At 39.1% G+C, this 13,613-nt stretch overlaps 1 protein-coding gene across 2 annotated transcripts; it reads left to right on the top strand.

Moving 5' to 3' along the window:
• Nucleotide 1: 1 nt before the first annotated feature.
• On the top strand, nt 2-9,143 carry lpxn (leupaxin). Of its 2 annotated transcripts, none has more exons than XM_044198808.1 (9): nt 2-134; nt 1,174-1,262; nt 1,644-1,711; nt 2,193-2,289; nt 2,620-2,871; nt 3,022-3,195; nt 3,673-3,754; nt 3,873-4,021; nt 6,644-9,143. In XM_044198808.1, the coding sequence occupies exons 1-9, from the start codon at nt 122-124 to the stop codon at nt 6,908-6,910; spliced, it is 1,191 nt and encodes a 396-aa protein (XP_044054743.1). In that variant the 5' UTR covers nt 2-121; the 3' UTR covers nt 6,911-9,143. The 2 variants fall into 2 exon arrangements, with proteins under 2 accessions (XP_044054743.1, XP_044054742.1); XM_044198807.1 differs by having other exon boundaries at nt 2,193-2,310.
• Nucleotides 9,144-13,613: the final 4,470 nt, after the last annotated feature.

Below are 13,613 nucleotides of genomic sequence, written 5' to 3'. Positions count from 1 at the left end.
CAAACCTTAGTCAGAGGAAGTGACGGTTTTGACCAGATGAGATATTGGGCTGGTTACCTTAGTAACTAACCAGCTGCAAAAAACACACACTCACACTCAAGTAGTGAGAGCAGGAGACAGCATGGAAGAGCTCGGTAAGACAACTGTCTGTCATGTTTTACACTGTTGATCGTCCTCAGATTGTTCAGTGGATTGATTGTTAGATATGGAATGATTACTGTAATTCTAAAACATTCAGAGCAAGGTGCAATGATTTAAAATTGATGTAGACAATAGAAGTGAAAAGAAGAATCAATCATAAAATAAGATCATGCTTTACAGTACGTATTCTGTGACTCACAGTACAGTATACAAGTACACTATATATGGCACTTTTAAATGCAGTTCAGCATGTAATTATTTGAATAACTCCTTTTTTAAACACAGTGTTGTGACTGTGTCTTAGTTTTGTTTTGCACTGTAATTTCAATGATGCTGTGTATTGTTTGTAAACTATGCTGCTATTTGAGCTAGGACTCTGTCAAAAAGAGATATTACAATCTCAACAGAGTATCATGGTAAAATAAACAAATAGAATGAAAGAAAATATTGGGCTTCACTGATCATCAAAACATCCAATGTCTCGCAAAAAATACAACAATTTGATTCAATTTCACTGTTCTAAAACTAAATGAGAGGATGTGCAGATTTTTCTGAGATATAAAAAAATATAGATAGACAACAAAAATAGACAACAATGCTACAAGCTGAAGATTTATTCTTTTCTTTTCAACAGCCATGTTGTTTACCTCCCCACAGAGGCTTTGTTCATACAAGTTCATCCCATTTTCTAAGAATACATTGTGTGGAGGAGAGAGTTGAATTTTGTGTAATATTTGTCACCAGAGTCTTGCAACATTATTCTGAGTTTCACTTCTGCAACATGTCTGCCATCACTTCCTGAGGAAGCTGACTTGCATGAAGCAACCTCAAACTGCTCCGCAAGCACCTTGATCTGTACATCTGTAGAGGAAATATTTCAAGTACAAACACCTCTGGTTTAAACACTCCGAAAGTACAATCAGTGTGTTTTAGTGGTTGTTTTGTGTGAATATTTTACATGTGTGCAGGCTTGCATATGTATTTATGTTTATATGTGTGTTTAGAAGATTTATGGCCTGTGTCCTGCCACAGATTTGCTGTTGGAGGAGCTGGCCCTGAATTCAGCGGGTTCAGAGAGTGTCGATGAGAACAGGAGGAGCAATGATCCAGCTGATGGCGAGGTGAAGACAAAACCACACAGATTACAAACTTACACTATACCATAACTTTCTTAATTATCACTTATTTCAGTTGTAGTCAAACCTGAAATTAATTTTTTTGTTAGCCAGCTGACAAGATAACATCTGCACTTAGAAACTTAAAAACCCAGATTTTCAATGACACAGAAAAACATTCCCCTTTTAGCAGATGAATGTGAAAAACAGCCTTCTAGTGTCACACTCATCATTCTGCACTGTGAAGCTCAAACATCTAACTGTAGGAACAAGAAGAAAAACATATTTTAGAGCGGAGGGGGACTTTAACAAAATGTTTTTCACCAAATCATATGATCATATTAACTTGTAATCTGACTCCAGTATATTTTGGTTGCGTGTCCGCAGGTGCCAGGTGCAGTTTGTGTTGGACTTACCAAGAAAGGAAAAAGTGCAGTCAACTCAAATGTCTACAGGTGAAGCATAAGCTTGAGGATCCTGTTGACCCCTGTTTCACATTATCATTGTGTAAACTGTTTAGAGGAAACAGGAAATTACTTGAAATTCATTGCACAGTATGTTATAATTATTAGGTCTTCCACTTTTAAAGCATCTTAATGTAGACAACGATCTTATTGACTTAGGAACTGCCAGAAATATTTTCTCCCAGATATTTGACACATCTCAAGTCCAGAAATATTGCAAATGACATCAGATCATAAGTATTCCCCTATGCCAATCTCTGTACAGCTTCTGTGTGTATTTGTATTATTAGTACTGTTTTCTGGGTTTTCCTACAGTTCATAACTCCACATTACATTATTGTTAAAAGGTTGGGGTTTTCCCTCAATATGAATTTGTACAGTAATCATGGGGTAGTTAGTGTTCTTGGAGGTTAATTTGTTGAGAAGTTGAGATATTATGCTGCTTTCTAATTTGCTCCTCTCTGGGTTTTAGTGATCTGCCAGCTCCTGTAGCAGTTTCCGCTCACCCCAGCTCACCCACTAAGGAGCTGGACTCCATCTTGCAGGATCTAATGGGTCTGGGAGAAGACGTCAGTACAGTGTCTATTTCGGCATGTTAAAGAATAATTCACAGCAAATACTCTGTTAATACTATAGTTGTTGTTTTTTAGTCCCCATAAACTGGTGATGAATATGGTAAGAGAGAACAGTGGATGTGCAGTTAAGAAATTTTCCAAACATGAGTGAAAGTAACCAGGTTTAACAACAGAGGGCAGCATTGTACTGCTGTCAACATTGCAGCCTCAAGTAATAGAATTTCTGTATAGGAGCATTGTTGAGCACTGACCTTAAAAAAATACATTTATCAAATATATAGCTAAAACCAATAGATTCTTGTGCTTATTTGTATCATCATTTAGGATCCAGTGTCTTCAACGACCCCACCACCACTTACACAAAAGAAGTCTGTGAAAAGCAAAACAGAAGGTGGGCGACAGGAGAACAAGGAGAGCAGCACAGCAGGTTCAGATGCAAAGGCCTCGACCACGAGCAAGAAAACAGACACTATAGATGACCTGCTGGGAGGGCTGAGCTCTGACTTGGAGAAGATTGGCGTACGCACCATTAACAAGGGCCACTGTGCTTCCTGCAACAAATGCATTGTGGGAAAGGTGCAATAAGTCACATAAACAAATGGGCAAGCATTCTACATACACATCTGAACCCACAGGACAAAAAAAAGTTGTGGAAATTCAAACAATCTGACAAAAACCTTTTCTTGTTCTCCTTGCACTTCATCCCCCCCCCCTCCCGTTCTGTAGATGATCACAGCGCTGGGTGAAGTGTGGCACCCTGAACACTTTGTGTGTGTGGTATGTAAGACAGAGTTGAGCACCACAGGCTTCTTTGAGAGAGAGGGGCGGCCATACTGTGACAAAGACTACCATCAGCTCTTCTCTCCTCGTTGTGCTTATTGCAAGGGACCCATTGTGCAGGTGAGAAAGCGAAGTCTTCTTTTTTGTTTACTGTGTTGATGATGTAAAAATAGATCATTTTTCTAACTATTCAGAACTCCTTTCATATAATTAAAACACACAGTTGCCTTTGTTTCCTGATTCATACTCTAATTGGTTCTGTCAGATATCACATCCATTTATTTACGCAATAATCTTTTGAAGATTGCACGATGACATACAAATGTATGTAGTTAATTTTTCTAGACGTATCCCACATGTCATGTTAATAAATAAAGTACAAAACCATATTGGGATTCTGCAGTCTGGGCTTATGCTGAAGACCAAAGTCATCTATCAGAAACTAATGCAACTTCTCCCATGATTCATTTTATGTGGTTCACGATCCTCATTTTTGTGCTTCCTGACATCTGAACATGTGAGATGAGACAGACCTTACTAATCCTTAAGGGAAGTAAAAGCATGATGTAATATTTCTATGTCTGGCTGCTTTACCAGAACATCCTGACAGCTCTGGACCAGACCTGGCACCCCGAGCACTTCTTCTGTACACATTGTGGAGGACGGTTTGGACCTGAAGGTGAGAGGCTTGTGCATTAATTTCTCTTCACTGGAAACCACAACTTCAGCAAACAGCTGGAAATAATTGTATCTATTATCACTCCGAATTAATCTTATATGTCTTATACCTGTCCCAGGTTTCCTAGAAAAGGACGGGAAGCCATATTGTTGCAGGGACTTCTACCACCTCTTTGCTCCCAAGTGCTCAGGCTGTGGGGAGTCAGTGAGGGAGAACTACCTGACTGCAGCCAATGGCACCTGGCATCCAGAGTGCTTCGTCTGCGCAGTGAGCCTCTTACCTCAGACCACACACACGGCTTTGGCTCACACACAAGCCCGGGAATAAATGAGAAAGATACCCACACATTTGCTTTATTTGCAACATTTTGACCACAAGGCTGATGAAAACCTTATGCCTGATGAATACACTGCGGTTGAAATGATGCAAATAAATCAAGGAAACCATATTCCTCAGTGTGGGTATCTTTTACATTCTCTTCAAACCTACTTCTGTATGCAGCATCTGGTCAAAAACGGTTCAGTGTGCAGCTCTACTTCTGCTTTACTCAGCTATGAGCAATTGTTAAACATAAAATGCTCTCAGTTGAGACGTTCTGACATAAGGTAGCAGCTTCAACTTTTCATATTTTATGGTCCCTAAAGAAAATGATTCTTGACTAAAAATATACTTGAACATGAAATACATAAAATGCATTGCTCTCAAAACCTAACTCTCAAAATTACATAAATACAATTAAGATTGACAACATCACATAAAACATGAAATACATCCGACTATGACTACCTATCCTAATCATTACTGCAGTTATATCTTCACCATCACAAAGCAACTCACCATTAGGACAGAACCTAAACATTGTTTTATATGGAGCAGTCATTATCAGCAAGGTCAGAATTTTTCCTGGCCCATGGTAACCTAAATCTAACTCCAGAGGGCAGGAGGCCAAACACTCCATTAAGAGGATGAAGTGGACACTCAAAAGTGGCCAAGCCTTTTTAATCAACCTCCTGCTAAAAATAAATAAGGTAGTTCATCAAATTTGGCAACTTTGGTCTTTCTGGCCAATCTCACTATGCTGTGCTGCAGGTCTTGTTAACAGTAGAGAGATTTCCAAACCATGAAATGTTGCTACAAAAATACATACCCCCCAAAAGTTCAGGTTCCTCTGGAAGCTTAGTCGCTAGCCACATGTGCGCCTTATATTCCGATTATAATCAGTTTAAAAGCCCAAACTGAATAAAAATGCTCCATAAAGACACCTCAATCTGAATAAACAGGTCCAAACCGACTGAAATTTCAATCGGTTGCAGAGGGGTAGGTTAAACCCTTTTCATAAACCGATCAAAAGAAAAATTGTACCATGTAAACGATTAACCTGATTACTGTCTAACAGCGTTCTTTCTGCCCATTTAGTTTATGTTCTAAGTAAGGGATAATAGCTGACAAGTTGTACGTTCCATGATAGTAACGGATGACACAGAGGCTACAAACCACCCGACGCAGATGGTACAGTTTTCTAGCCATGTTAGCGGCATGGCTTTAGAGATGGCAATGTCGGTCAGTTAGTTGGTCCACCACTTTGGTCCAGTAAGAAATATCTCAACAACTATTAGATGGATTGCCATAAAATATTGTACAGACATTCATGGTCCCCAGAGGATGGATTGTAATAACTTTGATCTCTTGACTTTTCATCTAGGGCCATCATTTAATTTTGTCCAACTCTTTGGTTTATGGCTAAATACCTGAAAAACTCATGGCATTCCCATCAACCTCAGCTGCACTGTTCGTTTAGTGCTAATTTTCAAATGTTTTCATGTTAAACCAACACTGTGAACACAGTGAACATTATACCTGCTAAACATCAACATGCTAGCATTATCACTGTAAGCATGTTAGCACGCTGATATGAGTATTTATCTCAAGTACAGCCTCATAGAGCTTATAGCATAGCTGTAGATTTTTTGTTTTGCTAATGGGTTAACAGAACACAGCTTTCACAGATTTAGCTTTCTCTTCATAACATATCAAAAGTCCTTGTCAGTGATTTTGCAGATTATGTAGCTATACTTACAGCTGACCATTTTGCAGGGCTTACCACAGAGTTACAGATACCTTCCAGATAGCCTTTGGTTTTCATTAGTTTCTGCAGATTATCAAATTACAGAGATTTTAAATTTATGCTAGAGTTAATCCATCACAGTGAACATTAACTTCACATTTTGTAAAAGTTACATTATCATTGCATGGTAATACATTTGTGAGCAGGGTCTAATTTATAAGAAATGACATTCAAAGTTTCCCTTATTAGTCAACCAAGGGAACTCTGGCATCCAACATTTCAGAGTCATCTGCCAAACAGCAGCCACTGAATGCATGAAGCTATAAAATTCACATGATCCTTTTCATGGCATCCATATTCCCTTTTTGCTCATCTTATGTGTTTGATTTAGCAGCAAGATAGCTTGAGAATGCTTTTTCTGCAGCTGACCTTCAAATATCTAATGTAAGCATGTCCTTGACACACCATGAAGGGTCAAGTTTTGGAAATAGTACCTGCTTGCGCCTATATTTCCATATTTTGATAATCTAATTTAGAAAATACTTTGTTCATTGATTACTCATTCCAAAAAGTTTACTTTTCATAAAGTACTTAAGCTATGGTATGCTTTGGAAAAGGATCAGCAGTAATATTTGTATACATTGGGCTAATTCATGAAATATCACTGGTCTGGTCCTTCAAAAGCAAACATTCTTATCCAGATTTTACACTATTATCCTTCTTCCTCATTTGACCATCTCTAACCTTTTTTCTGTCTCTCTTTATCCTCCCTTCCGTCTTTTCCCACATCACTTTTCCCGTTTCTCTTCTGTTCTTATATCCAGGACTGTCTGAAGCCCTTCACTAATGGCTGTTTCATGGAGTTGGATGGTCGACCCCTCTGTGCCGTGCATTTCCACTCCCGGCAGGGCACTCTGTGCGGTGGCTGTGGTGAGCCCATCACAGGCCGCTGCATCTCTGCTCTCAATCGCAAGTTTCACCCTGAGCACTTTGTGTGTGCCTTCTGTCTGCGGCAGCTCACCCAGGGAATCTTCAAGGAGGAGAAAGGGAAGCCATACTGCTTGGCTTGCTTTGACAAACTCTTTGTGTGAGACATACAGTACATAACGTACAAATAATGCAACAGAAAACAATCAAATACCGCGTCACTGTCAAATGAAGTTTCTTGTCACTGTCGCCAAATTCTTGCTCATGGTGGGATTTTTTAGACCTGCTCTATAGGAAAAGTGCAATGAGATAACTTCTGTTATGAATTGGCTCTATATAAATAAAACTGAACTGAATTCAATTGAATTGTTGAGATTATAATTTCCCCATAGTATGAATGATAAATTAAAATGAGGCAACTACACTTTTCTTACGTTAGAATACATTACATTACAAGACTATGTTTGCATTGGTACAGATGAGCAATAAACGTTTCACTATTTCAGTACTTCATGGCAAACTGAGGTACCTGACATTTTAAGTGATTTTGGAAACCAATATGATGAATTACAAAGTAAGAGTGCGTAACATGAATTGTGACATAAATTATTAATAGATTATGTAAAAATATCAAGAGAAAAAATGCTAACTTTGTAACATAATTAATGACATGGTTGTAAAACACAAGGAAAACACCTTTTTCCCACGATAAAAACATTGAACAAACTTTTTACATATGTGAGCTTTGGATGGTTCTAAAAGGTGTGTTGCTGACACATGAGCTAAATTATATGGGATTTCATATATCATGATCACATAAAATATATAAATGGAGAAAGAAAAACACAGAGGTGCAGTTTTAATCCGTGGTTTCCATTAAGCTATCCTCAGTTTGCCATAAGACTTGGCAGTCCAGAGATACTCTCTGGCAGTATGGAGCAGTTTGTCAGGAGCTTGTCTATGTGGCCTGATAGCTTGTATTGGCAGTGACTGGCATTGAATCGGCGTGCCAACCTGAGTTTCCTCTTACTCTGATTTACCATTTGGCCTCTGGCATGCATTGGATTCAAACAACCTCTTCATTCTCCACACAGGCTCCTTTATACGCCTATGGAAGATTAATGAAGGTGGTGATGTGAACAAAGGTGGTTTCAGAAGGAGCTCCTTCACATCACTGCATCTCTTCAGCAACTCACTTTGACTGTTGAGGGATGAATCAGCCACAACGTTTTTAGAGTAAATTTGTTTTTGGTGATGTACCTAGCGTGACATTTTTGTTTTTGTTTACTCCCACTGATAACTAATAGTGTGGATGATATGTCAAGGTGCGATATTTGCAGCACAGTTAAGGTGTAGAGGAAATGTTTCATCTATTCAAATGTGAGATTTTGTTGTCAGAATCATGTGCAGAATCTGCCCTTTCTCTGGGGTGAAAATGATTCTGCCATCTACTGTATTAAATCTTTAACTGAAGCAGAGCTATGCATAATTTAACAAAATTCACATTAACCTCTTCATATATATATATATATATATAAATACTCTCGTTTTGCTTGTCTTATATGTGATTTTACAGCAAGATATCTTGTTAGTGATTTTTCGGCAGCCGGATTTCAAATATCTGACATCTGCATGTCCTTGAACACATCATAAAGCATAATGGAATAATTAAAGCTATGGTATAGGAAATCTCTAACTGAAGTAAACAAGGCTGATTGAGGGATAGTGGGTACACCAGTAAATTAAACCATACCATACCAAACACCATAACCTTTGAAATAATAAAAGTAACCAAACTTTATATATTTTCTCAGTATCCAACTCTGTAGAATACTGAGTTCAGAATTCTTGCCATGTCAAACTGTATCTTATCAAACATTGTCTTATCTTCACATGAACACTTGTTACTTTTGGTTGGCCCTGTAGGAAACTTTCTTCAGCTTTTCTTCAAGCCACTTAGACCTGCTGTGTGAAGTTAGTGTGTGAGTGGGAAGGGAGGTGGGCATTAATCATGCTGTCATCACTGTCAGACCAGGCCTCTCGTAGCCTCCACAGAATAGGGACCTTGCATCATGGAAGAAATGTGAATGTATGTTTGGTCAAAAAGCCAAGAACGTAAGTGTTTAATGCTCTAAAAGCCTTGTGCCCAGATTCCTACTGAACTAATACACATACTGTAATGTTAAATGTTAAATATGTTCACACCTGAGAGATTTGCATTTTTGTGTTATAAGATACAAGAGGAAGTGCACGTTCCAGAATGAAACATAGAACAACAACAACTTGGATCTGATATGAGACCTTGGCATGTGACACAATTGTAAAATTTCACATTGTGACATGACTTGAGGGATGATTATAGTCATTCTAGTATTAAAAATGTTTCTTCTTGCACCATTCACTGTCACAACTGCATGAGTGGACTTGCCAAAACTGTCTTATAAGTGGCAAGACTTGTTTCATCAAAGAGCCATAAACTAGCGGTTAGCTTAAATTTAGATTAGCGAAAAACCTCAGACGTACATGTGAACACTCACCCTAGCTGTTGAGTGTATTTACTTCAATTTGTTTTAAATTTATTTTTATTTATACAGCGCCAATTCATAACAGAAGTTATCATTGCACTTTTTCTATAGAGCAGGTCTAGACTGTACTCTTTATAATATTATTTACAGAGATCCAACAATTCCAACAAAGAGCAAGCACTTTGGCGCCAGTGGCAAGGAAATATTTCCTTTTAAGAGGCAGAAACCTTGAGCAGAACCAGACTCAGGGTGGGCGGCCATCTGTCGCTTCCGGTTGAGAGAGAGAGAGAGAGCAGTAGCACAATACAAATTCCACATAGAATAATAATATTGTAATGCTAGTGTTGATATTAATATTAATAAAACAATAATAGTAATAATAATGATAGGGATAATAATGATAATAATAGTATTAAGACTAATAATAATAGTGTGGTTGTCGAGTAGGAACATGGGAGCAGTAGGAGGCCCACAATCACAGATCCAGACTCCGCAGCTCCCGAGGCAGAAATACCTACTGAAAGTGGCAGAAGAGGAAAGTCTTAACAAGTAACCCTTCTAGTGGGGTAATAATAAGGTAAATGGTCTGTACTTATATAGTGCCTTTCTAGTCTCCGACTACTCAAAGCGCTTTAACTACATATCACATTCACCCCATTTATGCACATTCATACATAAGTACACATACATGCATACACAAGTGCTAACTAATCACTCATACACACTCACACACCTTGGGGTTCAGTGTCTTGCCCAAGGACACTTTGACATGTGGGCTGGAGGAAGCCGGGATCAAACCGCCGACCCTCCGATTGGTGGACGAACCACTCTACCACTAAGCAACAGTCGCAAGTTACTATGAGCTCTTTAAGATACGATGGTGCCTGACCATTAAGAGTTTTGTAGGTGAGGACAAGGATTTTAAATCCTATTCTGGATTTTACAGGGAGCCAGTGCAGAGAAGCTAATGTTGGAGAAATATGATGGTGGTGCTGGAGGCCAAGGCAATGCCATCTAGAGTAACTATATCTTTAGATAACATGTCTCAGAGGTGTTTGGGGCCAAGTACAATAACTTCAGTTTTGTCAGAGTTTACCATCAGAAAACTGCAGGACATCCAAGTTTTTAAGGCATGCTTGAAGTTTAGCTGAGTAGTTTCATTTGGCTTGATCGATAGATATAACTGGGTATCATCTGCTTAACAATGAAAGTTTATGGAGTGTTTCCTAATAATATTGCCTAGTGGAAGCATTTATAAGGTGAATAGAATTGGTCCAAGCACAGAACCTTGCGGAACTCTGTAACTAACTTTGGTGTGCACGGAGGACTCACAGTTAACATGTACAAACTGAGATCGATCTGAGAGATATGATTTAAACCAGCTTACTGTGGTTCCTTTAATACCCATTACATGTTCCAGTCTGTGTAATAGGATGTGATGGTCAATGGTGTTGAATGCAGCACTAAGATCTAACAAGACAAGTACAGAGACAAGCCCATTGTCCGATGCAATTCGAACGTAATTTGTCATTTTCACCAGTGCTGTCTCTGTGCTATGATGCACTCTAAATCCTGACTGAAAATTCTCAAATAAACAGTTGTTCTGTAGAAAGTCACACAACTGATTTGGGACTGCTTTCTCAAGGATCTTAGAGCGAAAGGGGAGGCTAGATATAGGTCTATAGTTGGCTAGATAGATACCAAAACACCAAAGCTTTACAAAGTCTTGAATAGAAAAGTAGAAAACAAAAATGTGATGCAAGGAAAGAAATTCTGGCATTCGCAGAAAAAATATGAGTGTTATCATATGGCTGAGTGAATAGGGAGGAAAAGGGTTCTCTGGCACGTAGTAAAAATGAGAAAACATGAAATGTGAGTGGGGGTCTTTTTAAAAGGGTGGCAAATAAAGGGCCGTCTGTGGAAAGCAGAGAGAGTGTAACTCAGGTGACATTTACAGCAGTGAAACAGAGTACGAATGGTCTGGGAGCGCACTGGGCCATGATGGCAGCTAGAGCTCAATGGGGGAGGGAAAGGGAGTGAGGCATATATTCGGACATAATGGATACTGGTGATGAGGGAAGCAGGGTAAGGAGGGCAGGGGTTGAGGAGTGTAGTTGCAAGAGTTACCCCTGCGTGACACTGAAACCCAACACTTACCTCCTCTCCTGTAAAACGGCTGTGTCCGCTCGGCCACCCCTGATGGGGACGGTAGAGCTGCCTGTCCAAACTTATTCAGCCCCAGTGTGGGTCACGCCCAGCTGGTGCTGCCCTACCCTGTAAACCCAGCAGTTCACATCAGCTTTGAACCCATAACTGTCAGATAGGTCTCAGGTACAGACTCACTCATTAATCAGTACATTTGCTTGTTGACACACATCCATGGAAACACCATCTGGAGACAACTCCAGTTGCAAATCAGTCCTGGCAATATGAAATCACAGCTCCAGTAGGTGCAGTAAAACATGGATGGATCGGATTACTGTAACATCATTACTAGACATGTCCATGTATGTACTGATGAACTTAACAGGTATTGGGTATATAAATGAAGAAAGGTACATTACTCTGAAATGCTCTGAAGTGAAACAAATGGCACCTGATTTGGAACAACATCTAATGTAGTGAATTTGTCACAATTTAAAAAATAATTTAAATGTACTCATCATTTTTACAGTTTAATCACATGTGCAGTGATGACTGCATTGGAGTCGCAGAAATAAGCCACTGTTTTTGCCAAACATAAATGGGGGGACTTGGAAAACCTGATCAAAACTGTTTTTGAAGACATGCCCATTATCTTAAAAGACTCCTATCTGTTGCCAGTACAACAATATTCCCTAAATCTACAATTTCACAAGAAGCATGACAGCTCCTTAACCCGCACAATAATGCCATTCATGCACTGTTGACAGAACGCAAAAACCTCCAGTTATTCTTCAGGAGTGTTCATGTGAGTACTAGAGAGTACTAATTTTAGTAGCCTAAATTAGCTACTTTTGCTGTGGTACGTATTTGGAGCAGTTTGTTAACAAGTGAAACCAGATTCAACCAAATACTGTATAATTACAATACAAATAGAAATTGACAATATTAGTGTTAATATTTTATCTTATTCAGAAGTAACTGCCAGCAATGGTGGCTTTAATTGTCGCCAATGTTTTTCTTTTTGAGACTTCTGTAGTTCTTTTCGTCAAGTGGGAAATATTGTTGCTGTCAGTAATTTCCAATACCTCCAAGTCAGAATTACAACTAGGAGGCAGACATAAACAGTTTTTCTGACTCGGTTGCCCGTAATTGTGGTCTAAACGATACGACGTGAACCTGGCATAAGCACCTGTCATTTCTGGTAGCCATCTTTGTTTGTGTTGAGATTCTTTGAGGATAATTCTTCAAAAACACAGTGAGTTCATTGTCATGACTGCATTTAACAGCTGTCAGTGCTCCAATGTAGACTGGAAAATATGTGGAAAATTATTAATTTTAACTTGTTTGCTGAATATTTTAGCTGCTTCTTTACATTTTGAGAAACTGTCATACCATCTCATCATGAAGCTGAACAACAGTCAGCTCTATCAAAACCTCATGTGAAGAACTAAAGTCATCTGAACTGGAAAGAGCTGGCGTGTCCAACTCAATAGTTATTGGCCAAACAAGTACATGCAAATTTGAGTGCTCTACAACGGTGAGCTGGCAAGCCTACAGAGCCTGTTTAGAGGTCAACGTCTTCTGTGAAATAGGGTGTTTCTGTGTGAGAGTTCAAATGAATGTGTTTTTAACAGCAAAGGAAAAGTGACAACTTCAACACCTCAGTAATTACTTCCACACAGAGAGAAGTTGAGCTGGAGCGCAGCTCCACTTTTGGGTGTGTTTGTTTTGCCGTTCTGCTGATGCTGGGTGCAGGTATCACACCTGATTCATGACTGGCTCCTCTGTCCAAAAGGAACTTCTTGTTGTCCTTGGCCGAACACTGAGTGCTCGTTGCTATCTCACACTCTCTCACAGACCAGCAGGCAAATGAATGTGCACACACACACATACACAAACCAACAAACTTGTCAATAGTGGACTTTCTATTCATGCTATCTTGGGTTTGATCTACACAATCAAATGCACAGACATGCACAAAAACAAAACCATGTTATTACAAATAGCTTCAGCTTACTCACACATGTTCAAATACATACGCATGCACACAAATCAATTCAAACATATGCATGCTATCTATGGGTTTAGTCAACAGTATCACACACACACACACACACACACACACACACACACACACACACACACACACACACACACACACATACAGATGTAAAACACTTGCACACACAACATATAA

This window comes from Siniperca chuatsi, linkage group LG6 (genome assembly GCF_020085105.1).
Source record: "Siniperca chuatsi isolate FFG_IHB_CAS linkage group LG6, ASM2008510v1, whole genome shotgun sequence".
NCBI classification, from domain to species: domain Eukaryota; kingdom Metazoa; phylum Chordata; class Actinopteri; order Centrarchiformes; family Sinipercidae; genus Siniperca; species Siniperca chuatsi.
Note: the sequence above shows the minus strand (reverse complement) of the source record. Positions and strands in the feature narration are given on the sequence as shown.